We start from the raw sequence: 25978 nt of genomic DNA, 5'->3' as shown, positions 1-25978 counted from the left end.
AGGGATAGTATGGTGGGGGTGATGGTCAGTAAAGTGCTGCAGGTTAGACAGAGGGCAGGGGAGAGGTAGGAAGATGGGGGGAGGGGGGCAAAGTAGCGGAAAAGAAGAGAAATAAAATGAGAGAAATAAAAAGACTGGATGTGGTGGTGGATGGATGGGGTCAGTGATTAATGAAGGCTGTGACCAGGAGGGTTATGGGACTGTGTTGCAGGGAAAGTTCCCACCTGTGCAATTAAAGAAGCTGGTGTTGGTGGGAAGGATCCATATGGCACAGGCTGTGCCATGTCCTCCCAAGTTTGTACAAAAACAAATGTCCCGTGCCTTATCTTTCCAGTCTCACACCACCTCCCAAAGTCCTACTGTTCGGCCACAGAGGAGAATTCCCCTCATAAATCAGTACCATCCAGGGCTGGAGCAACTGTATTACATTCTCTGCCAGGGTTTTGATTACCTTTAATCATGCCCTGACATGTGAAATGTCATGCCCACTGCTCTCCCTACCCATCCCACAGTGATATTCTGCCATCCACCGAACCTACACAATGTACTCATCCCTCCTTCCACAATCCCTGCTCCCAATCCTGTACCTCAGGGCTCATACCCCTGTAATAGACCTAGATGCAAGACCTGTCCCATACATCCTCCCACAACTACCTACTCCAGTCTGGTCACCAACATCATTTGTCCCATCAAAGGCAGGGCTACCTGTGAAAACAGTCATGTGGTCTACAACCTAAGCTGCAACCACTGTGCTGCATTCTATGTAGGCATGACAACCAACAAGCTGTCCACCTGCATGAATGGCCACCGACAAATGGTGACTAAGAAATAAGTGAACCACCCAGGTGCTGAACACGCTGCCAAATATGGCATTTCAATGGCTTCTTCACAACCTGTGCTGTATGGATCCTTCCCACTAACACCAGCTTTTCCGAATTGCACAGGTGGGAACTTTCCCTGCAATACATCCCATGTTCCCATAACCTTCCTGGCCTCAAACTTCATTAGCCACTGACCTCACCCATCCAGCCCCTTCCCTGTTCCCATTCCAGCACTACACAGCCATCATTCCACCACCACACCTGGTTTTTTTATTTCTCTCGTTTTATTTCTCTCCTTTTTTGCTACTTTGTCATCCTCCCCCCCCTCCCCCTTCCCAACTCTCCCCTGCCCTCTGTCTAAACTGCAGCACTTCATTGTCTGCCACACCCACCATACTATCCCTCTTCCTCCCTGCCCCAGCCTCCTCTTTACCCCCACTCAGTCGCCACTCCCATCATGCAATGGTGCTGCTGCTCACAATGTGGTTTCAGTTGCCTCAGACTGCAATCGTGTCTGTGAGTTGCATTTGTGTGAGAGTGTGTGTGTATGTGTGTGTGTGTGTTGTTGATGAAGGCCTTAATTGCTGAAAGCTTTAATTGTGAGTGTCTTTTTGTTGTGCCTATCTGCGACTAGCATCTCCACTATGTGGAAGCAGCAATTTTCCTTCTCATAATATTGATACTACGAAGACTGCATGATTAAATTTACAAATGATTGGAGGGTACAGAGGATGTGATTTTTAGTACACACAGCTGCCAACCCTGATGGCAGCAAGAACTCTAACCCAGCTGGGCATAGAGTTTGTTTGTTTGTTTGTTTGCTTGTTGCTGCTTTAGAGTGCAAAACAGCTGAGGTAATAAGCACCCATGTCATTTCTTAAAATGGTCAATTACTAAATGAATGAATGTGAAATTGATAATACTCAGAGCCTAATAGACTGGAGTACAAGGATAGCTAAAAATGATCACTTCCACATTGAGGAGATTGCTCAAATGGTTGAAAATTAAATTGCCTTTGCCGTATTACTATCACAAACAAAAACTAAAATATGACCTACAACAGCTTGTGCTGTATCTGCTAAAACATCTGATAATTCGGATGGAAAATATACATCAAAACATAAACAGTTATAAAATCAGCAGTGGTTCAGAAAATGGAGCACTGTCAACAGTTGGCTTCATAAAACAAGGAATGGTGTGGGGTGTCCAGTTAACAAATGATGGTGACTGAAATGACAGTTCCCAGTATGCAGCCTACATAAAAGTTTCTTCTCATGTCAAGAGGGACAAGAGGAATACATTTGAGCCACTGGGAAGTGTTTAATTTCCTGGAGTTAGTTCTCATATAGAAAAGACCAGTTTTCATGCAAGTGTGACACAGTGTTCCTATATGTAGCAAAATGGCTCTGAGCACTATGGGACTTAACATCTGAGGTCATCAGTCCCCTAGAACTTAGAACTACTTAAACCTAACTAACCTAAGGGCATCACACACATCCATGCCCAAGGCAGGACTTGAACCTGCGACCGTAGTGGTCGTGCAGTTCCAGACTGAAGCACATAGAACCGCTTGGCCACACCGGCCGGCCTACATGTAGCAATACAGAGATTATTTGAAGGGACAGAATAGCTAAAGGACCTTGGCAGTCAGACTGCAGCCTTAGCAACAGCATTGGTAACTTCATTCCCCAACACTTAGACATGACCAGGGACCCACACAAACGCCACATTGTCTCCATCATCAGTGAGCAAGTGAAGACATTCTTCAATTCATTATACTAAGGAGTGGTATGTGTATAGCACACATAGGCTCTGGAGGAACCAAAGTGAATCAGGACATAATACACAATTGAGATGCCTGTGTTGTGGGATGTATTGTGTGGCCTGATAGAGGGCGGAAAGCTCTGCAGTAAGAATCAAGCACTGATATAGAAGCTGGTATCTAAAATATTTGTTGCCAATGACAAAGGTGCATCTGGCACCACAATCTGTCTTAAGAGCCGCGGTTATAGATATGGGTATTTCATTCTGTGTAGCTTCAACTCTGTGCAAAGAGTTTGTCAATTGCAGTGGCTACTGAGTGGTGACATGGCATTCTCTCAGCAACTCGTGACCAGAATGTGCCACTCAGGGCAGCAGAGGACAGAATGGGCAATGTACAATCTAGTGTTTTCTTATTAAAATGTAATGCCACACAGACTTCACAGAGAAGGCACAGCCACAGGCCTTAACATGTGCTGTGCCAAGCTGTGCAAAACTGAGGAAAGAGTTTCAGCGACAACAAACCGAGTTCCATGTCTTATTGGTACACACAAGGAAACATCCTGGCAGATTAAAACTGTGTGCCGTACTGAGATTCAAACTCGGGACCTTTGCCTTTTGCGGGCAGGTCTCTACCGAGGAGAGCTTCTGTGAAGTTTGGAAGGTAGGAGACGAGGTACTGGTGGCATTAAAGCTGTGAGGATAAGGCACAATTCATGCTTGGGTAGCTCAGTTGGTAGAACACTTGCCCGCGAAAGGCAAAGGTCCCGAGTTCGAGTCTCTGTCTGGCACACAGTTTTAATCTGCCAGGAAGTTTCATATCAGCGCACACTCCACTGTAGAGTGAAAATTTCATTCTAGAAAGGAAACTGTTCATTCATGCGTGCTCCATCTGGACGGCATTTCCAGTTTACCATCTGTACTGGTGCATACGTATGGACACTGACACTGGAACATTGCTGTACACCTACCAATACTGTGCTCCATTCTGTGCAGTTCTGCCCGGTCTGTGCCCTGCACAGGTCTTCACCATGTGTCTGTGCGTGGTACTGCAGGTGCAGTGCATCATGTGTGGATGTGGCTTAAGGACTGCTCTCCAAATGTTGACTATGTGGACCAGAAGTGATCATGTTTTGTTCCTAGTGTAACCCATATTGTTATGCTAGGTGCTGGGCCAGTGTTATGGTGAAGAATGCAATCTGGCAACATTCATTCTCTTTGGACCCTTGATGCACAGATATGTCTACCACAATATTGTAATGCTATGCACAGAACTGAAAAATAGCTAAAAAGATGGTTCACCACTGGCGAGTGCCTCTTTCTGCTGCTGCCTCAAGGATGGTCACTGACCGACAGCCTGTAGAACTCCATATGTCATCACACTGTTTGTGTGGATAGTTGTTTTGCTGCATATAAGAGTTATGAGATGTGGCTGTGAGGATGTAAGTTACAATGGAAAAATTATTAAAGAAGTAGATACGTCCATATATCAAGGATGTAACTTAACCAAGAATGGAAAAATCAAGGATAAAATTTTGGAGGGAAGAGAAAATTGTTCAAAATTTTATTAGTGTATGTTGGACATAACTAGAAATTGGAAAATTCCTGCCAAAGCAAAGTTCATGATATACAAGCCATATTTTCTGCCAGTTTCGACATATGGATCAGAATGTTGCACTTGGACAAAGAAAGATCTGAGCACAATACAAGCAACAGAGGTGTCATTTCTATGAGGGATCTCATGTAACATGAGAAGCGACAGGCTAAGGAATGAAACCATACAAAACATGCATCAGATTGAGTCCCTAAAAGAAACTGTGGAAGTAAATAGGTTTAACTGGTTTGTAACATAAAAAGAATGGGACCTGAAAGACTTCCAAGAATAGACCTAGAATGAACAGAATCTTCATGAAGACCCAGTCTCATAAACTGGCATATGGCCAGAAGAGCAGTGTGCTGATCACATGCCCCTCCATATCCACATCCAGTGATGCCTGTGGGCTGAGGAGGACATGGCGGTCACTCACACCATTGGACCTTCCAAGGCCTGTTCAGATGGAGTTTAGAGTGGATGAAGACCACTGGAAGACCACAAAGGAGATAGAGAGACCAGGTGAAGGATGATGTGAATCAAACAGGACTGAAATGGGAAGAGATGCTGAATGACGGATTATGGGAGAAAAGAGAGGCTTGAAAGAGGCTGAAGGCATGGCTGTATGGTTCTACATGTCTGAGTAAGCAGTATATCTGTCCACTCAGGTGTCACTTACCATATTTACTCGAATCTAGGCCACACTCAAATCTAAGCCACACCTGAAAAATGAGACTCAAAATCATGGAAAAAAAAATTTCCCAAATCTAAGCCGCACGTGAAATTTGAGACTCAAAATTCAAGGGGAGAGAAAAGTTTTAGGCTGCTCTTCAAAATCGAAACAAATTTGGTCCACTGTAATATGAGACACAATTTAGGTCGAATGAATGACGATACAGCTATAGTAGTTTGGTTCGAGTCTTAAGCTTAGCAGTTAAGCTTTACCATGTAGCCATTGCTATGCATCAGGTGCTCCGTCCATATTTATACAGGTACCCATCCTTGTTCTCGTGCTTTATCTGGTTTGAATCGATTGTTTATTTTGCTTTGATCTGATAAGTGACATTCTCTTTGTTATACGTGTTTACGTCACTCTAAGCTGAAAATGCATGACTGTACTGTGTCATGCATTGTTTGTTGCATTCTGATAATGAGTGTTTATGACCTGTCGCCGCTTGCGGCATGGGTTGCTTTTGTGCGCGCTACCGCCGCTTACAAAAAAAAAAAAAAAAAAAAAAAAAAAGAGGAATCATCTCATTAGCGAAACAATGCCAAGAGACTGCAATTTGTTCTTACTTACACTGCTGCTTTCTTTGATAATGATCAACAAGAACCAAATAATAGACTGCATGTGATAGAAGATGTTCTGAACGAGAGTTTAGCAAAAATTTTTCTCCATTTTAAAATCTTTGCAGACGCCTCTTTTGTACATTACATTCTGCACAGAAATTAGTCATCTTAGATTTAAAAATCTTGTCAATTGCCATGCTTCATTTCTGACTGTACCACTATTAGGCAGAAGAATAATACGAATATAAACATGACATGACATATTATATATCTAAAAACAAAGATGATGAGACTTACCAAACAAAAGCGCTGGCAGGTCGATAGACACACAAACGAACACAAACATACACACAAAATTCAAGCTTTCACAACAAACTGTTGCCTCATCAGGAAAGAGGGAAGGAGAGGGAAAGATGAAAGGATGTGAGTTTTAAGGGAGAGGGTAAGGAGTCATTCCAGTCCCGGGAGCGGAAAGACTTACCTTAGGGGGAAAAAAGGACGGGTACACACTCGCACACACACACATATCCATCCACACATATACAGACACAAGCAGACATATTTAAATGGTCTTTAAATATGTCTGCTTGTGTCTGTATATGTGTGGATGGATATGTGTGTGTGTGCGAGTGTGTACCCGTCCTTTTTTCCCCCTAAGGTAAGTCTTTCCGCTCCCGGGACTGGAATGACTCCTTACCCTCTCCCTTAAAACTCACATCCTTTTGTCTTTCCCTCTCCTTCCCTCTTTCCTGATGAGGCAACAGTTTGTTGCGAAAGCTTGAATTTTGTGTGTATGTTTGTGTTCGTTTGTGTGTCTGTCGACCTGCCAGCACTTTCATTTGGTAAGTCACATCTACTTTGTTTTTAGATATATTTTTCCTTTGTGGAATGTTTCCTTCTATTATAACCATATCATTAATTTGAACCCAACAATTACGTTTGTTATTGTCGCCTTTGCATTTCGAAATCTTTCCTGTCGTCTTATTTCTCTTTTTCCCCTTTATTTCCTCTTTCTGTTTTTACCAGTAGTTTCACTTTGTATTCACCTTCCCCTTTTACCGTAATCTAATATACAATTTTATCCCGCCATATATATGCTCAACAACACGTAACCCACTTCCCAACCATAACCAAAAGATTTTATTTTCCGCTTTCAACACTACCGCTGCTATAAAATCCACCGTTTCTAGTTCAATAACAGCTGCTTTCACGTATTTAACAACCATTTCGGCTAGTTCTAATAACTTTAACTTTATTTCCACTTCCGTTTTTCGCACATCACTGATCATTTTAGCCGCTCCCCACAGGTTTTAACGTCATTTTTTCTACAATTGTTAGCCCCATTTTCGTAATTTTTCACCACAACACCACTCCTTTAATACGTTTTTTCGAAATTTTCTCGAAATTTTCCCGAATTTCTCCGTCCTTTAACGTGATTTAGCGGCAACACAACCACCTAACCTTTTTGCACATCGCTGTCTACCAACCCAAGTTCACCACAAGACCAACTTAACCAACACTTTTTCGCCTTTTTTCATACCAGATCTCCAATTGCTTTCTAGTTCACCTTTATCTCTCCCCATATATTTCTATCTTTCTTTTTCATTTCAACCTCATGTTAAACTTTCCACCTTCTAATACCATGTCACCCTCACAACACCCCCACAACGACCCCATTAAGTTTTATTTACATTCCCTCCGCAAACATGCCTTCACCCTAGCCAGATTACGCTCACATATTTTATTTTCTCAGGCTTGTCTGACATTTGGCATAACCCCCAAAGGCCTCACACTTAAAGTTCCCATCTAGGTCTTTAAATATGTCTGCTTGTGTCTGTATATGTGTGGATGGATATGTGTGTGTGTGCGAGTGTGTACCCGTCCTTTTTTCCCCCTAAGGTAAGTCTTTCCGCTCCCGGGACTGGAATGACTCCTTGCCCTCTCCCTTAAAACTCACATCCTTTCGTCTTTCCCTCTCCTTCCCTCTCTCCTGATGAGGCAACAGTTTGTTGCGAAAGCTTGAATTTTGTGTGTATGTTTGTGTTCGTTTGTGTGTCTGTCGACCTGCCAGCACTTTCATTTGGTAAGTCACATCTACTTTGTTTTTAGATATATTTTTCCTTCGTGGAATGTTTCCTTCTATTATAACCGTATCATATCCGCCAGGCCTCAATCTCCGCTAATTTCTAATTTCAATCTGCCGCCGCTCATACCTCACCTGTCTTTCAACATCATCTTTGCCTCTGTACTTCCGTCCCGACTGACATCTCTGCCCAAACTCTTTGCCTTTACAAATATCTGCTTGTGTCTGTGTATATGCGGATGGATATGTGTGTGTGTGCGAGTGTATACCTGTCCTTTTTTCCCCCTAAGGTAAGTCTTTTCGCTCCCGGGATTGGAATGACTCCTTACCCTCTCCCTTAAAACCCATATCCTTTTGTCTTCCCTTCTCCTTCCCTCTTTCCTGACGAGGCAACCGTTGGTTGCGAAAGCTAGATTTTTGTGTGTATGTTTGTGTTTGTTTGTGTGTCTATCGACCTGCCAGCGCTTTTGTTTGGTAAGTCTCATCATCTATATATATATATATATATATAATATACTCAGTAAAGTATTAGAAAATAGGAGAAACTGGGACAGACATCTCAAAAAAATTGAATGGAGAAATATTCTCTCTTCAGGTAAGAAGATTTATGTTAGTTGGTAAAATAAGTCAAAAGAAGACAAAGGAAGTGACAAGTACCATAACAGGCAAAACAAAATGGAAAAAGCCTAATACTTGGGAGTGAAGATGATGATTTCCTTTAAATACCCTGTCAGTTCAAAAAGTTTCAAGACTCAAGACTGGATTTAAAAAAAAAAAAAAAAAAAAAAAAAAAAAAAAAAAAAAAAAAAAAAAAAAAAAACAGAGAAAAGTTAAGATGGTAGTTTTAATGTTTCAGGTGTTCCACATAACCTCCTCCCACTTGAGTACTATGCACAGAACATTCATACAGCCATGTGTAACTGTCAGAAAAGTCCTTTTTGGGACATTGTTCTACTCACACATCACATTGGCTCAAATATCAGTTATGTTTTCAAAGTGTTCACCCTTCATGTCAGTATCTGCATTTTGTCATTTTGCAGTTGGTTCGTAGTGATAACACCAAGTCTCATCATCCCGAAGATTTTTCCAACAAAAGAATTTGCATTTCAGTCAAGTCACAACAGGTGTCCATGTATGACCATTTTTGTTTGGGAGCTGAAGTGTGTGAGACAAACTTTGCACACACTTCTCTCTTCTTGAAAATATGATATTGTTGTGGCAAGTGTTGTTCAGAAGTATGATGCAAAGTTCCTTCGGACACACATGCATGTCCGAAGGAATGGGCACTGCCCTTATGAAGTACATGAAATGTATTTGCAGTTGCAAATATGGACAACTGCCAGCTATATAATGGAAGGGCGAAAATGAAAATTTGTGCCGGACTAGGACTCGAACCCGGATTTCCCGCTTACCTTTAGGCTACCCGAGCACAGTTCATGGCCAGACCGAAAGTTTCATATGTCGTCAACCATATGTCTACAACCTGAACTCGTACATCAATTATGTACATTCCTGTGCATAAAAGGCATTTTAACTGAAAGTTGCTTGCCCAGTGTCGGGCGACACATACAATATTGCAATGCCTGCATTGTTCAGAAGTATGATGCAACATTCCTTTGGACGTGCATGTCTTCCCTGTACTGAAATATACATAATGGATGTGAGAGTGTATGTTGTAGACACATGGTTGACGACATAAGGAAGTTTTGGTCTGGCTGTGAAGCATGCTTGCATAGTGTTATAACCACGAATAACACAATAACCTCTTCAGTCTGGTTTATTAAATCACGAATCACTTTTTAACAATTATGTTAGCCAAGCGTCTACCCAGGCTCACACTCAGAAATAATGCAGAATTAAAGTTTGGTTATACCAATGTCCGAATGCGCATGGTGGGGTGCACGTTCCGTAATTATTCCCAAGTCCAGTGAAGTGCAGTCTCTCCAAGTGAAGTCGCAAGATTTTCCGCCGAGCAGCCAGGTAACCTCGAGTGGTGCGGCAAGTCATCCACAAGCAGCTGGAACACAGCGTACTGCACTTCCTGATGAGAACTGTTGTTCGCGGCGGCGGCCGGGTTTATATAAGGCTTGCTAGTTAATGGAGCCGTCGGCTGTGGTCGCTGTTTTCCAGGGAAAACCAGTCGCAATGTTTTCTGGCGTAGCCAATTGCTGTGTGCTGACAACGCGCGCGCGAAGGCGGCCAGCGATGGTAGCCGCGAGCCGCCCGGAGAAGTGCGGCCAGCGATGTATTTCTCGGCCACGTAAGGGAGCGTGCGTGTGAAAACGGCCAGCGATGGAAGCAGCAGGCCGCCCAGAGAAGTGCGGCCAGCGATGTGTTTGGCGGCCGCGTACTGGAGCGCGTTGTTCGCTGTTTGTTAGAAGTGGTGTATACCACACATGGGCTAATATTATGGCGACCACTCATGATAAGTGGGAAATCTGGATTCGAGTCTTGATCTGGGACAAATTTTCGTTGTCATCATTCCATTATAAAGCTGATGGTTGTCATTATTTGCAGCTATGAATACATTTCATGCATTCTTGAGAATATCTTGGACACTTGACTTAGAGATATTTCTGCACTGCAATTTGTGACACAATGCGATTTCTATGCTCTGCTATGCCTGCATATTGACTGTGTAATGCTACCTGATCACAAGTGACTAGTTGAATGCTCATCTGTTACTTACAGTTGTTAGTTTAAGCTGCCATCATAGTTACCATGATGACATCATTTGCACGCCAGAATAAAATCATTCTCAGAACTTTTTGGATGAGCTGTGAATATTGTGTGTAACTAAAAACAGCATTCTCTGCAAAATGCAAGTGCTGATGTTGAATCTAATTACCAAATTTTGTTTTAGTGTGTTGCAAAAATTTCACTATAATATTCATTCTGAAAAATTTCTATATTTCTTACCTATTTGCACAATATGCTACACAAAAATTGGCACCTTGTGCTTTTTGTCTTAGGATTGTAAGCTATTCATTTTAGTGGTAAACTTTGTGCCAAAATCTATTAAAAGCATCCTGAATAATGTTTACCAACTTATTGCGAGAATTTGTGTCCCTGTGTTAGGTCAGCCAACACCTGCTGGACCTCGTGTGGCCCAATCTCAGGGTACTAGCACGGTCTTCACCAAAAGACAAATACACACTGGTTAAAGGTATGATTGAGAGCAAGCTGTATCAAAACAGGGAAATAGTTGCTGTCACCGGAGATGGAACCAATGATGGTCCAGCTCTGAAGATTGCTGATGTCGGGTTTGCTATGGTAGGTGCAGGTGGATATTGTTTGCTGTTTTGCATTAAGTGTAGTCTGTTGTTGTAAGAAAACATTTATTTTATTTAATAATTATTGTACAATTCCAAATAAATATATTTGTTGCAAATGTCTTTGGCCCCGAATTCTCTCTCTGTCTCATCTTTTTTATTTATTTTTTATTCTACTGTTGCATATACTTATGCTATACTTTGTTAAAATTGCGTCCATGTAAATAAATCAATCGCTATTGTACATCCAAGTTATGTTTTCTGCACTAGCTCTCAAGAGGTTATGGAGCTAGACACGTTCTGGTCAATGTGCTGGGGCAGAGGAGTGCTAACTCACCAGACTTATTTTTGAAGAACTGGGATACGAGTCATGGTGCAGGCTTCCAAACTCAGTTTCAGCAAGGTTTCCCCAAGTTTTTTAAGGCAAATTATGGGATGGTTCCTCGAGAAAGGCCAAGACATATTTCCTTCCCTATCATCTTAAATCTAAGCTATTGTTCCAGCTCTAATGACCTCATTGCTGACAGGATGTTAAACCCTTTATCTTCCATCTTAGATTCAAGATACTTAGAGAATTTAGAAATGAATAAGATTTTCATTTTTTGTGGTAAGTTGTGCACACAGATTTATTTGTCAAGTCTGATAAACTTCAGCATTCAATTGGGACATCTAATGGAAATATATGGAAGCACAAAGCTCATATTTGTTTGACAGGTGTACCAGGAGAACATCATGTTATCAAAGGTAGAGTCAATTGCATAAAAAATACAAGCCTGAACAAAAGGAGGCATTACATATAATGTCATTTAGGAAATATTATATTAATGGTTTTTAAGTTATTACCAGCTACATGCAACTGAACAAAGAAAAAGAATATTGCCTTCATTCAGTTGCCTACAGATGGTCTTAACCCAAAAATCATTAATACGAGAGTTGGAACTTTAATAGTGGCAACTATTTATTTACAGCTCGTACAAAATAGATACATGTTTTTAAGTTTTACTGACCTTCAAAGCAGTCACCAGCATTGTGTATAACGCATTGCCAGAGATGTGGAAGTCGTATGATACTCTTAGGAATGTCAGTTGTGTGGACAGTTCAAGCGGTGCAGTCTATTGCCCGACAAATTGGTATCAGTTCTGAAGCGAATGCCATGAAGTGTTTCCTTAAGTTTAGAAATTGAGTTGAACTCATGAGGACTTAAGTCAGGGGAGTACAGTAGGTGGTATAGCTCTTACCAGCCCCATAAGTCAGACAAATCAGTTACAGCTTACACTGTACGTGCTTGAACATTGTCCTACAAAATGATGGTCAGGTCCTGCAGAAAGTGTCACCACTTCTGTCTCTATGCTGTTAATTTTTGGAACACAACCTACGACCAGCCTAGAGACAGAGGTGATGACACTTTCTGCAGGACCTGACCATCATTTTGTAGGACAATGCTCAAGCACGTACAGTGCAAGCTGTAACTGATTTGTTTGACTTATGGGGCTGCTAAGAGCTATACCACCTACTGTACTCCCCCGACTTAAGTCCTCATGAGTTCAACTCAATTTCTAAACTTAAGGAAACACTTCATGGCATTCGCTTCAGAACTGATACCAATTTGTCGGGCAATAGACTGCACCACTTGAACTGTCGACACAACTGGCATTGCTAAGAGTATCATACGACTTCCACATCTCTGGCAATGCATTATACACAATGCCGGTGACTGCTTTGAAGGTCAGTAAAACTTAAAAACATGTATCTATTTTGTACGAGCTGTAAATAAATAGTTGCCACTATTAAAGTTCCAACCGTCGTATAATGCTTATAACACTGAAGATTGGCAGATAGACAAGATAAAAGTTGTCATATAGGAAATGTTTCTCAAAATGTATTGTAACACATTAACAGGTTCGGTAAGGAGTATGTCTAAAAAACTTGAAAGAAGTTAATGCAACTTGCTCACTGAAGTTATTTGGATGAACAATACTGTAACTTGTTGTGCCACAAATTTCTCTTTTCCCCAATTCTATTCAGTACCTCCTCAATAGTTATGTGATCTACTCATCTAATCAGCGTTCTTCTCTAACACCACATTTCAAAAGCTTCTATTCTCCTCTTGTCTAAACTGTTTATCATCCATGTTTCACTTCCATACATGGCTACACTCCATACAAATACTTTCAGAAAAGTTAAGAAGTTCCCCTTCAGCAGAAATGATTTCCTTGCCATTGCCAGTCTACGTTTTATATCTGATTTGATTTGATTTGATTTATTGTTGGTCCTGTAGATCATACAATTTGTACAGCAAAGCACATCATGATATAGGATATCCTCTCTACTTTGACCATTATCAGTTATTTTGCTCCACAAATAGCAAAACTCATCTACTACTTTAAGTGTCTAATTTCCTAATCTAATTCTCTCAGCATCACCTGACTTACACAGATTGAATAACTTATACAGATTGAATAACATCAGGGATAGACTACAACCCTGTCTCACTCCCTTCTCAACACTGCTTCTCTTTCATGCTTCCTGACTCTTATAACTGCCATCCAGTTTCTGTACAAATTGTAAATAGACTTCCGCTCCCTGTATTTTATCCTTGCCACCTATAGAATTTCAAAGAGAGTATTCCAGCCAAAAGCTTTCTCTAAGTCTACAAATGATAGAAACATAGGTTTGCCTTTCCTTAATCTATCTTCTAAGATAAGTCATAGGGTCAGTATTGCCTCACATGTTCCAACATTTCTACGGAATCCAAACTGATCTTCCTCGAGGTCGGCTTCCACCAGTTTTTCCATTTGTCTGTAAAGAATTCGCAATAGTATTTTGCAGCAGTGACATATTAAACTGATAGTTCGATAATTTTCACATCTGTCAACATGTGCTTTCTTTGGGATTGGAATTATTATATTGTTCTTGAAGTCTGAGGGTGTTTCACCTGTTTCATACATCTTGCTCACCAGATGGTAGAGTTTTGTCAGGACTGGCTCTCCGAAGGGTGTCAGTAGTTCTAATGGAATGTTGTCTACTCCCGGGGCCTTGTTTCGACTCAGGTCTTTCAGTGCTCTGTCAAATTCTTCACGCAGTATCACATCTCCCATTTCATCTTCATTTACGTCCTCTTCAAATTTCCGTAATATTGCCCTCAAGTACATCTCCCTTGTATAAACCCTCTATATACTCCTTCCACCTTTCTGCTTTCCCGTCTTTGCTTAGAACTGGTTTTCCATCTGAGCTCTCGATATTCATATTGGTTGTTCTCTTTCCTCCAAAGGTCTCTCTAATTTTCATGTATGCAGTATCTATCCATTGGTAAACTGTGAAAGTCTGCGGCATTACGCCACACACAGACAGACCCAGCCTGCCGGCAAATCGTTGAGATTAGATCCGACAGACGGTGCCTGCACATTAGTGGGAAACTCTGGGCTCCAGATCGGCAGCAGGCCCGTTCCATTAGAGATGCCCACAGAAATGGCCTGCAGTTTTGGCCCATCACAGAAGTCCACTCGTATGACCAGCTGTTCGTGTGTCACATACTGCATGTTGATGAAATGAGACTACAGTGATTAGATTAGATTTACTTTCATTCCAATTGATCCGTAGTAAGGAGGTCCTCCAGGATGTGGAACATGTCAGAAAAACAATACATGACAAATATTTACAACTAAAACAAATAAGCTAATGTACCATTCCACAGGTCCCAAGTGTAATTATCGTCATTTTTTAATGAACACTAAGAGTCATTTTACAAATACTAATGCACTGAACTTAAAATAAAAAAGTTTTTTATTTATTTATAAGGTAATAAACATGTAATACAACTACTGTAATACTTATTGACAATTAACACATTACTGCACTGAAATGGTGCAGAAGTTATGTTGTACTTATATACAAATCGGTTGGTTTTACTAAGAAATTCATCAATGGAGTAGAAGGAGTTTGCCACCAATAAATCCTTTAGGCTTCTCTTAAACTCAATTTCATTGGTTGTTAAGCTTTTTATGGCTGCTGGCAAGTTATTGAAAATGTGTGTTCCTGAATAATGCACACCTTTTTGTACAAGACTAAGTGACTTTAAATCCTTATGAAGATTATTCTTATTTCTAGTATTGATTCCATGAATTAAGCTGTTGGTTTGAAAAAGTGATATATTTTTAATGACAAATTTCATTAAGGAATAAATATATTGGGAAGCAGTAGTTAGTATCCCTAGTTCCCTAAACAGGCTTCTGCAGGATGTTCTTGAGTTCACACCACATATAACTCTTACTGCACAATTTTGTGCCCGGAAAACTTTAGCTTGGCTTGATGAATTACCCCAAAAAATAATCCCATATGACATTATGGAATGAAAATAAGCATAGTATGCCAGCTTTTTCATTTTTATATCCCCTATGTCTGACAAAATTCGCATTGCAAACAGAGATTTGTCAAGACGCTTCAGCAGTTCTGTGGTGTGCTCCTCCCAGTTGAATTTATTATCAAGCTGTAATCCCAAGAATTTAACACTGTCCACTTCTTCTATCTTCTTGTCATCGTATGTTAGACATATACTCTTGGGACACCCCTTAAAAGTTCTGAACTGTATGTAGTGTGTTTTTTCAAAGTTTAGTGACAAAGAATTGGCTAGGAACCAGTGATTAATGTCCACAAATATTTTATTGGGTGATCTTTCTAAGACTACACTTGATTTGCTATTTATTGCAATGTTTGTATCATCGGCAAACAAAACAAACTTGGCATCTGGTAATGTTACTGATAAAAGGTCATTGATATACACAAGAAAAAGTAAGGGCCCCAAAATGGAACCTTGTGGGACCCCACATGTAATTAGTTCCCAGTTGGATGATGCCTGATAGCTTGATACATGTCTCTTTCCTAATAACACCCTTTGTTTCCTGCCAGAGATATAAGATTTGAACCATTTTGCAGAATTTCCTGTTACACTATAATATTCTAGTTTACTTAAAAGGATATTGTGATTTACACAGTCAAATGCCTTTGACAGATCACAAAATATACCAGTTGCCTGCAATTTTTTGTCTAATGAATTAAGCACATTTTCACTGTAAGTGTAGATAGCCTTCTCAAATCCAAACTGTGACTTCGACAGTATGTTATTTGAGATAAGATGGTTATAAAGACGACTGTACATTACTTTTTCAAAAATTTTTGAGAATGCTGGCTGAAATTGGATGGAAATTTGATGCTATTTCTTTATCTCCCTTCTTAAACAGTGGCTTAACTTCAGCATATTTCAGCCATTCAGGAAATATTCCACTGATAAACGACTGGTTACACAGATAGCTTAATATGTTACTTAGCTCAGAATCACATTCTTTAATTAACTTTGTTGATATTTCATCATACCCACTAGATGTTTTTGATCACCCACACAACAGTTAACTTGCGCAAATACTCTGAGAATCAATACTAATGAAGATAAGTAGCAACTCACCATAAAGATGATCGCTGAGCAGCAGACAGGCACATTGTCTTTTCTATCAACTCTCATAGACACAACTCGTGCACATATGACCATTGTCTCCAGCCGCTGCATCAACAAACTCTGAGAATCAGCTCCAAACAAACCACTCATCACACCCCCCCCCCCCCCCTGCCTCTCATCAGCAGCTGCTAGGCTAGCAGCAAGCACTGGTGGCAGCACTGACTGCAAGCTGAGGGGAGTGCTGGAAAGGGGAGAAGCAGTAAGAATGAGAGAGCAGGGAAGTGGTGCAAGTACTCAGCTGTGCCTTGCCAGTGACAAAGCATGACAACTCAGTAAACAAACAATTTCATGCTACTGAAGCAAAAACGAGATACGAAATTTTTCCAGTGTGTTTTTATTTTTTTTTTTTTTTTTTTTTTTTTTTTTTTTTTTTTTTTTTTTTTTTTTTTTTGCCCCCTTGATACATTTTAAATTCACTGATTTCCAAAACTTGTGGCAACCCTGAATTTTCTGTGGCACATACTGTTACATGTTACATATCGCTTAGCTGTTATTAGTAACAAATACTGGCAGGTATATCTGCTGAACTGTGATGGTGCATCTATATCTATGTCTACATCTATACTCTGCAAGCCACCATACATTGTGTTTTGAAGAGTACTTTGTGATAACTGTCACCTCCTCATTTTCCTGTTCTAGTCATGAATTTGTCTCTCTAATGACAATTGCTGGTAAGCCTCTTTGTGACCGAGCGGGGTGGCGCAGTGGTTAGACACTGGACTCGCATTCGGGAGGACGACGGTTCAATCCCGCGTCCGGCCATTCTGATTTAGGTTTTCCGTGATTTCCCTAAATCGCTCCAGGCAAATGCCGGGATGGTTCCTCTGAAAGGGCACGGCCGACTTCCTTCCCAATCCTTCCCTAATCCGATGAGACCGATGACCACGCTGTCTGGTCTCCTTCCCCAAACCAACCAACCTCTTTGTGAGCTCAAATCTCTCTAATTTTATCCTCATTGTCCTCTTGCAAGATATACACAGGGAGAAGTAGCACATTGCTTGACTCTTCTAGGAATGTACACTCTCAGAACTTCAACAGTAGACCAAAATGTGATGCAAACACCTTTCACGCAACTGTCTCAGATTCTCCTTGATGCTTTCTTGTGTACTAAATGAACCTGTAATGAAATGAGCTCTGCTCCCTTTTGAATTTTCTCTGTTTCCTCTGTCAGTCCTGTCTGGTATGGATATTCAGGTAGTGGTCTGACAAGCACATTGTAAGCTATTTCCTTTGTTCATAGACTACATTTCCTGATGATTCTTCCAGTGTATCTCGGTCTGGCACCTGCCTTACCTGTCATTACTTTTGTGTGGTTGTTCCACTGTAATCATTCAGTGCACATTCTCATAGATATTTTACGGGTGTTACTGTTTCCAATTATTGTTCTGAAATCATTTACTCATAAATTAATGGTTCTCCCTGCTTATTTAAGCACTATATGTTACATTTGTTTATGTTGAGAGCCAGTTGCCTGTCCCTGCACTGAGCTTTGATCCTCTGCAGGTCTTCCTGCATTTCACTTCAGTATTCTAGCATCATCATATTATGTATGTAGTGATGCAATGTTCTTGTAACACTCCCTTTGGAATATGCAGGAAGTTACTTTTACATCTGATGACTTCTCTCTGTTGAAAAGGACTTACTACATTCTGTTTGGTAGAAACTCTTCAGCCCAGTCACACAGCTGGTCTGGTTTTCTGTGCACTCCTAATCAGTTTTTTAGAGAACTGTGCCAAACTGCATAAGAAGCCTTTTGGAAGGCAAGGAATACGGTGTCAAGCTGGAGTGTGGTATCTGCCTGCTTTCTGAGCCTCATAGATGATGAGAGTGAGCTGGTTTCTACACATTTGTTGTTTTCTCCTATACAGGAGATTGTCAATCTCCATAAATATCATAATATGCAATCATAAAACATGTTGCAAAATTTTGCAATACTGGTATCAGACAATTTGGTGCATCTACTCGACAACTCTTCTCGAAAATGACAACAATCTGTGCTTTCCTCCAATCATTAAGAGTGCTTTGTTCCTCCAGTGCTCTTTGGTACACTGTTGCAGGAAGAGGAGCAAGTTCTTTCACATACTTATATAGAATCATATTGGTATCCCATCACATCTGGTGGCCTCTCTTCTGTTGAAGAATTTCAGTTGCTTTTCTATCTCATGGTCACATATTTTGATACCTGTTATTCTTACTTTCATCTAATGATCCAAAGGAGTAACTAAGTGCAATCTTTCTCAGTGAAACAGTTTTGGAAAAATATTTCTAATACATCAGCTTTCTCTTTGTCATCCTGTATTTTGATGCCACTATTATTACAGGGTGTCTGGACATATGGCTTCGATTCATTTACTGATTTAACATAAGAACAAAACTTCTTAGGATTTTCTGTCAAGTTGGTAGATAGAATTTTACTTTCGAGTTTGTCGAATACTTCATGCACGTCTCTCCTTACACTAACTTTGGCTTTGTTCAGTATTTGTTTGACTGTGGGGCTTTGGCTATATTGAAATTTGCAGTGAAGCTCTCTTTGCTTGCGTAGCAGCTTTCTGACACAGCTGTTGAACTGTGATGGTTGTTTCCCGTACTTCATAAATTTGCTCAGTACATACCTGTCTAAAGCATATTGTACAATACCGTTGAACTTACTCTACTGATGCTCAACATCATTGGTGCTGGAAATGAAATTTTTCATAATGACCGCTCAGGTAAACTTGTCACTCTTGCTAATCATATGTATCCTCCAATCTTCCTATTTACACTCATGTTCAGTGATGTTTTAACAGCCTTATAATCACTGGTTCCTTAATACAGCAAAATACACAGATACAATTTATTTTTTTGCAGGAGCACTTGAGACAAAAATTAAACTAAGTCCTGTATAGCAACAGAAATTCCTGGATGCAATGATAAGTAAAATTAAGGAAAGCCAACCTCTCACCTGTAACTGATTGGTATGTGACACATAGAAATTTGCAGCAAAAACAGTAGTCTTAATAGCTTTTGAGGTCTTGCTCTGCCTCTAACAAACATGCACACATTTAAACACTTTGACAATCAACTGTACATACACATGTAGTCAGTCTCACCAAACCTGTATGTGTTTGGGTTTCTGAATGTGTGAATATGTCTATGTCTGCTAGAGACAGAGCAAGAGCTCAAAAGTTAGTGTGAATGCTGTTTTCTGCTGTGTGTTTATATGCGAAACACACCAGTCAGCTGAAGGTGATTGGTTGCCTTTCCTTTATTTTATCCTGTGTTATCTTGCATTATAAAGAAAAATAAGTACATTGTTAACACATCTGCTTGTCTCTGCAAACCTGTCATTCTGTACCAAATAAATAAATAAATATTTTTCTAAATAGTAATCACTTCTTTGTAGTTAATTGTAGTGGTATGAAATACAGGATATTTAAAAACAAGTATTCCACAAAATTTGGGCCCTAATATGAATACCTTAAGAGCTATGAGTGCTTGCTTGTTTTCACTTCTGTGAAAAACATATATCTCTGTACTTCATAGCTCTTAATATATATTTTTTGGGGCTCATGTTTACTGGCCATTTTGGTCTTATTTTGGTTCATACTACAACCTCAGAAAACATGGAACAGTTTTCTTTAACACTGTGTATATCAGTATGGTTGTCTCGCACATTATATGGAGTATCATGTCTTTGTATCAGCTTTCTCAGGGGTTCTCCCTTACCAACAACTCTCACATTCTGTTTACAGAACATGTCCTAATTCTTTGTTCCCACTTACATCTTAAATGCACAGGGAACAGTGACCGGGAGGGCTCACAGTGGGTTCTCCATTTATTTGCATCTCTATGCATTGCGAATACTGTGCCACCTTATGAGTTATGTAGCAGTTTTAATTCCAGTATTGTCCATCTTAAGGACTAGAGGTATTGGCTATTAAGGTAATTGTTAGTAAATATTTTAGCATACACCCAGTAATATTAGGAACATAATCCACAGTGGTGCATTTTGGGAGGTAAGCTGTCTGACTGTCTAAGACAATCCTGTATAAAATGCACTTCAACAGCATTTGTAGGAGAAGTCCTTGTCTTACTTTAAAAATGGCAACACCTGATTAGCTGCTCCACTTACCCAGGTTACCACACATCCTCCAAGGCATTGCTTCTGCAAGACGGTAAATGCTGGTCCAATCAGCTGCCTCTCCATGCACCACTAGTTCATAAACACAGGGTGTCATTTATTAATCTATATGAAATAAAATCATCATAACTTCTGAACAGTTTGCATTAGGATATTCAAACTGCATGGTTGGCCACGGGGCATGATGGGAATTTGTGTACATATATGGTTTGGCTTAGTAACAAAGCCCACTTTCATTTGGATGGGTTCTCAGTAAGCAAAACTGCTGCATTTGGGGGACCAAGAATCTGCATTTCATGACTGAGAAGTCTCTTCACCTTCAACAGGTAACTTTGTGGTGTGCAGTGACCAGTCACAGAATAACTGGTGCAGTATTCCTTGATGGCATGGTAACCACCGAATAGTACATGAGGGTTTTGGAAGATGATTTCACCCCCTTATCTAAAATGGCCCTGATTCAACAAGATGTGGTTCATGCAAGATGGAGCTCGACCCCATCGAAGCAGGAGAGTGCTTGATGTATTGGAGGAGCACTTTGGGGACCGCATTCTGGCTCCGGACTACCCAGAGGCCCCTGGCATGGGCCTCGATTGGCCACCATGTTCTCCACATCTGAACACATGTGACTCCTTTTTGTGGGGCTATATTAAATGCAAGGTGTACAGCAATAACCACAAAACTATTGCTGAGCTGAAAACAGCCATTCAGAAGGTCATCAATAGCATCGATGTTCCAACACTTCGTGGGTCATGCAGAATTTCACTATTCGTCTGTGCCGCACCATCGTCAATGACGGCAGATGTATTGGACATGTCATAACCTAAATCTGAATAACTGTGGTGATGTTTACATAGTGAATGAAGTGTGTGCATGCTGCAGTTTGTAACTAATGTATATTTACTTTTTCATATAGTTCAATAATTGTCACCCTGTATATGTACTGACAGAGTGCACTGAGCCATCAACCATTCCATAACTCTTCAAAGATGTTACAGAGGGCATGGAGAGACACCATACTAATAGTTATGTGTTCCAAATGGTTCATATTTTTTGTACTAGTGCCAGTTTTAAGAAATATCTAAGAAATCATTGAGGAAGGCAACAGATGTGGTTCCCAACCAGTCTTGCCACTCCAACTTTATAAAGAATAGATGTTTAAAAGCTTAGTGAATATATCCAATAATGTTCCAGAGTTCAGCAGATGAGTTAAATGAATTAAACATCATTAAACGGACAGCAATAAATAATGGGTATGATGTAAAGATGGCGAATCATCTTATCTATAGGGACAAGAAGAAACAGAGAGAGGAAATAGCAGGGGATAAGAAGATCATCACTTTACGATATTTTGGGAAAATTTCACAGAAACTAGCAAACATTCTTCAGCCGTACAACGTTAATTTAGCGTTGGCAGGAAAAACCTTAATGAGATATAGTGTATGACAAGAAGTTAGCAACAGGATAAATAAACTGGAACAGGCGTGTGTTATAAAATACAGTGGAAGGAAGACTGAGTTTAACATCTCCTTGACAATACACATAGTGTGAAATGAAATATGTAGGACAAACGGGTAGAAAATTTTAGAAAAGATGTAGAGAGCATGCAGACTCTTTTAGACTGGGCCACTGCAGCAGATTGGTAGTTGCCAAATATATACATCAGGCTACTCACCCCCTGAACGGCATAGAAGTGAACTTAGAGATGATCCCTGTAGATAAGAAAGGAAAGAAACTCAACCTGCTTGTGGAACTTGAAATAGCAGTCCATCAGGGTAAGCTTGATAATGTACTTAACGTAACAGGTGTTTCAAAAAGAAAGAACAGACTTCAGTTTTTACTATGGACAAACTATAAAAGACAGAAACATGTTGCGTATCTCACTAGGTAGAGGAAGGTTCAAAGTTTTGACACAGCTTTGCTGTTGTTTTATGGCAACATGATGACTCTACCACAAGAGAAATTATTTTGTGTGTGGGAATCTGCATGAAGTCAGTCCATTGTTCAAGTGCAACATGCATTCCACCATTCATTTAGCAAGAAGCCACCTCTGCACAAGCAGATTAATGATTGGCATACAAAACTCTTGCAAGCTGGTTGCATTTGCAAAGGGAAGAGCAGAGGTCAATCAGGCACACCTGAAGAGAATGTTGAGAGTATTTGAAATGCATCCACATGGAGCCTTGGAAGTCCACAAGATGAAGCCTTAAAAGTTGCAGTTACTGTAGCATTTATGTCACAGCTACTGTAACTGAGAGTATGGATTTTGCTTTTCAGTTCTCCAGGAAATGGCAGACAACACTTTTTGTGAATGACTCATTTTTTCAGATGAATGGATGTTTTGTCTATCAGGTAATGTAAATCACCGTTATGTAAGATTTTGGGGGTCATGAAATTCTGGCACTGTCATGTGTTTTGTACCATTTCTGTTCACAAAGTTTATGCAAGAGTCTTTTTTGTGGAGGAAATTGACAGGAATATCATACCTGGACATGCTGCAAAATTGGTTGATTACTCAACTTTATGAAGATCCCTCTGATTTCATTTTTATGCACAATGGTGCCCTCCCTCACTTTTACCTTGAGGTACAGTATTATCTTAACACCTTCACCCCACAACATTGGATTGGAAGAGATGAACGACATGATCTCCCTCATTGCTTTTGGTCTCCCAGGTCACCAAGCCCTCACCTTGTGACATTTTTCTATGGGGTACAGGAATGGCAGTCTTCGTCCCATATATGCACTTAGCTTTTCACTCTTATTAATCTGTGCACAGCATTTTAGCAGTAATCTCTGTCTTGCATATTACCCTGCCTTCCACCTTTAAGCTCTCAGTTTCTCAAATCTTTTCTGTTGCAGCCCCCAACACTCAGTCTTTCCTTCTCATCCAGTCTGGTAAGTTTTCCCTGACCTGTGGTTGTGGGTGACTTTTCCAAAAACTACCCCTTTTGCTAGATATCTACAGTCCTTTTCCTTCATGTCTCTTCCTTCCCCTTCAATCCTTCTGCTGGAAGAAGGAGCCACTGGGTCTGAGAGCTTGCGTAATTATAACTTTCTTTTTATGTGCGTGTTCTGCCACCACTTGGTGAGTGGATTTTTTTATCTATCAAATTACGTTATATTGTCAAAAATTGATTGTTTTTGTTGTTATAATATTGGTAGATGTATGCTAAAATATGTATAATGAACCAATCTGAATTACTGGCAGTGATATTTTTAGATGCAATTTGCTCTGTATTACCTATCATTCATATAGTATGAACAGAATGTTTAAACTTACAAGCAATTTATCTGATTTTAGGTATTTAATTTTTGTTATTCCTTTAGAATGGTACCTAGGTCATTCACAAGTACCATTGATGCTCTTCTTCCTATTGTAGGTGTGTCTTGGTTCTGTATCGCTTGCACTGGCTGACCTGACGTCTTCTTGTGGCTGCATCTTGCTTTTCTAAATACAGTTCCAGTTTTTGTTGTCACACCTTTTCATATACTGTATTTAGTATGTCATGTAATTCTCTGTCCCTAATCTATACTACCATATAAAGACAAGTCATTGTTCCACCTTGTTACCAAAAGTCTCAAAAAGTTTCTGACCAATTTATTTCAGATTTTTACACAATACTATAATAAACCTTCAGATGGACATAGGCTGCAAATTTTTTGAAATATGTGTGGTATAAAATTATATATATAAAATCTATACTTATAAATGAAGACAAGTTGTAGTTTAAGGTTGTTACCAAAAATCTCAAAAACTACAAGAACCTCCAAGAACTTTCGGGTGTGTAGCTGGATCCCATTGACATTCCTCCATGATATCTCACCCCAAAGACGTTCAGCCATCTTCAGGTGAGTAGAGAACTACTGGAGATCCAAGACACATTCACAGTATTTATGCCAAATCTCGCACATAAGAAATGTGCTGCATCTTTCAGCACGTGCGTCAGGTGATGACATGCCCAGGACAGCCAAGTTGTGTGTGCCATCCTCGGTGATGGAAGTGAGAGATGACCTAATCACTGAGTATCGACAGATCCCATCAATTCCATGGTGACTGAGTTACTTTAATTATAGGATTCCAATTTGTATCTAGTTGATAGCTGTTGCCACAATTTATAAGATTATCAGCAAGATGTATTTCCACTGATTCTTTGATTACTGAATCACAAAATCTGGAAACTGGAGCTACAGTTTTTGTTCTATTGTGTTCCATTGAGTGTCTCAGTGTCCTGCTACTGGTGATTTTAATAGCTACCAAAGATGGGCATATCTTTTGTGTTCTGTACATCACTCTTGGATAGTTTGTGTTATCTGGCCTTTATATGCAGCACAGGCAATTTCATAAATGCCCACTTTTTTCAGTTGTGTCTTCAATGCATCCAACCAGGGCAAACTCTTCACTGGGGGATGGAAGGTAACCTTGATTTTATTTTTCCTCAGCAATCTGCCTATTTTAGAAGACACATTCCTGGCATTTGAAAGGAATACAGTTGATTTATAGTGAACGTCAGTGTCCGCAGTGCGTTGCTTCTTGTTATTATAACTGTGTATGGCCTTTCTTATTTGGTGTGAAGTGTAGCCATTCTCTTTAAAAACCTTCTCCGAGTGTTATAGTTCTGTGTGGAGGTTTTCATTTTCTGATATTACTTGTGTCTCGTGGCTTTAGGTACTAAGAACACCGGCAGTTTGTGGGATTTCATGGCAGCTAGATACCTGCAGTTATAGATCTATGTGTGTGGATTTTCTGTACAGAGTATGTCCCAATAACCTATGATTCTCATGGCATACTAGCACATCCAGACAGGGTAAAGTCCCATATTTTTCAATCTCCATTGTAAACTTGATATTTTCAAGTAATGAGTTTAAGTGACAGGAATTTCTCCAGTTCTTGTTTGCCATGAGGCCATACAACAAAAGTTTCATCTAAATAATGCCAGCAAACCATGGGCTTTAAAACAGCAGTCTCAAGTGCTTTCTCTTCAAAGTCCTCCATAAGAGATTAGCCTCCAGAGGTTCAAAGGGCTGCATACCCGAAAATTATTAACAGAAGAAATATGCAAGGAAAATTTTGAAAGTTACAACTTCTAGATCAATTTACTTCAAATTTTCACACAATACTCTAATAATTGTGTGAATGAACATAGGCTTCACTTTTTTAAATATGTATGGTATGTAAGTATATATGTGCTATAAAAATGAGAAAGGTTGTTGGAAAAAATCTTGAAAAGTTGTTCACCAATTTACTTCAAATTTTTACACGCTGCTTTAATAAACATTAACATGGACTTAGGCTTGACCGATTTACTTCAAATTTTTACACAATAGTCTGAATAATGTTTGGACGGACATTGGTTACATATTTTTTAATATATATGGTATATAAGTATATATTTATATGTACTATATACACTACTGACCATTAAAATTGCTAAACCTCAAAGATGACATGCTACAGACGCGAAATTTAACTGACAGGAAGAAGATGTTGTGATATGCAAATGATTAGCTTCTCAGAGCATTCACACGAGGTTG

At 39.9% G+C, this 25978-nt stretch overlaps 1 protein-coding gene across 1 annotated transcript in view; it reads left to right on the top strand.

Annotated features, from left to right (window-relative positions):
* Window positions 1-25978, top strand: part of LOC126108776 (plasma membrane calcium-transporting ATPase 2-like) — a 532870-nt gene that overhangs the window by 372992 nt on the left and 133900 nt on the right. Inside the window, exon 14 of the mRNA XM_049914127.1 lies at window positions 10625-10819. Within this exon, the coding sequence (XP_049770084.1) occupies window positions 10625-10819 (195 nt within the window). The remainder of the gene's footprint in view (window positions 1-10624; window positions 10820-25978) is intronic.

This window comes from Schistocerca cancellata, chromosome 11 (genome assembly GCF_023864275.1).
Source record: "Schistocerca cancellata isolate TAMUIC-IGC-003103 chromosome 11, iqSchCanc2.1, whole genome shotgun sequence".
Lineage (NCBI taxonomy): Eukaryota > Metazoa > Arthropoda > Insecta > Orthoptera > Acrididae > Schistocerca > Schistocerca cancellata.
The sequence above is the reverse complement of the archived record's forward strand: the minus strand, read 5'-3'. Positions and strand labels throughout refer to the sequence as shown.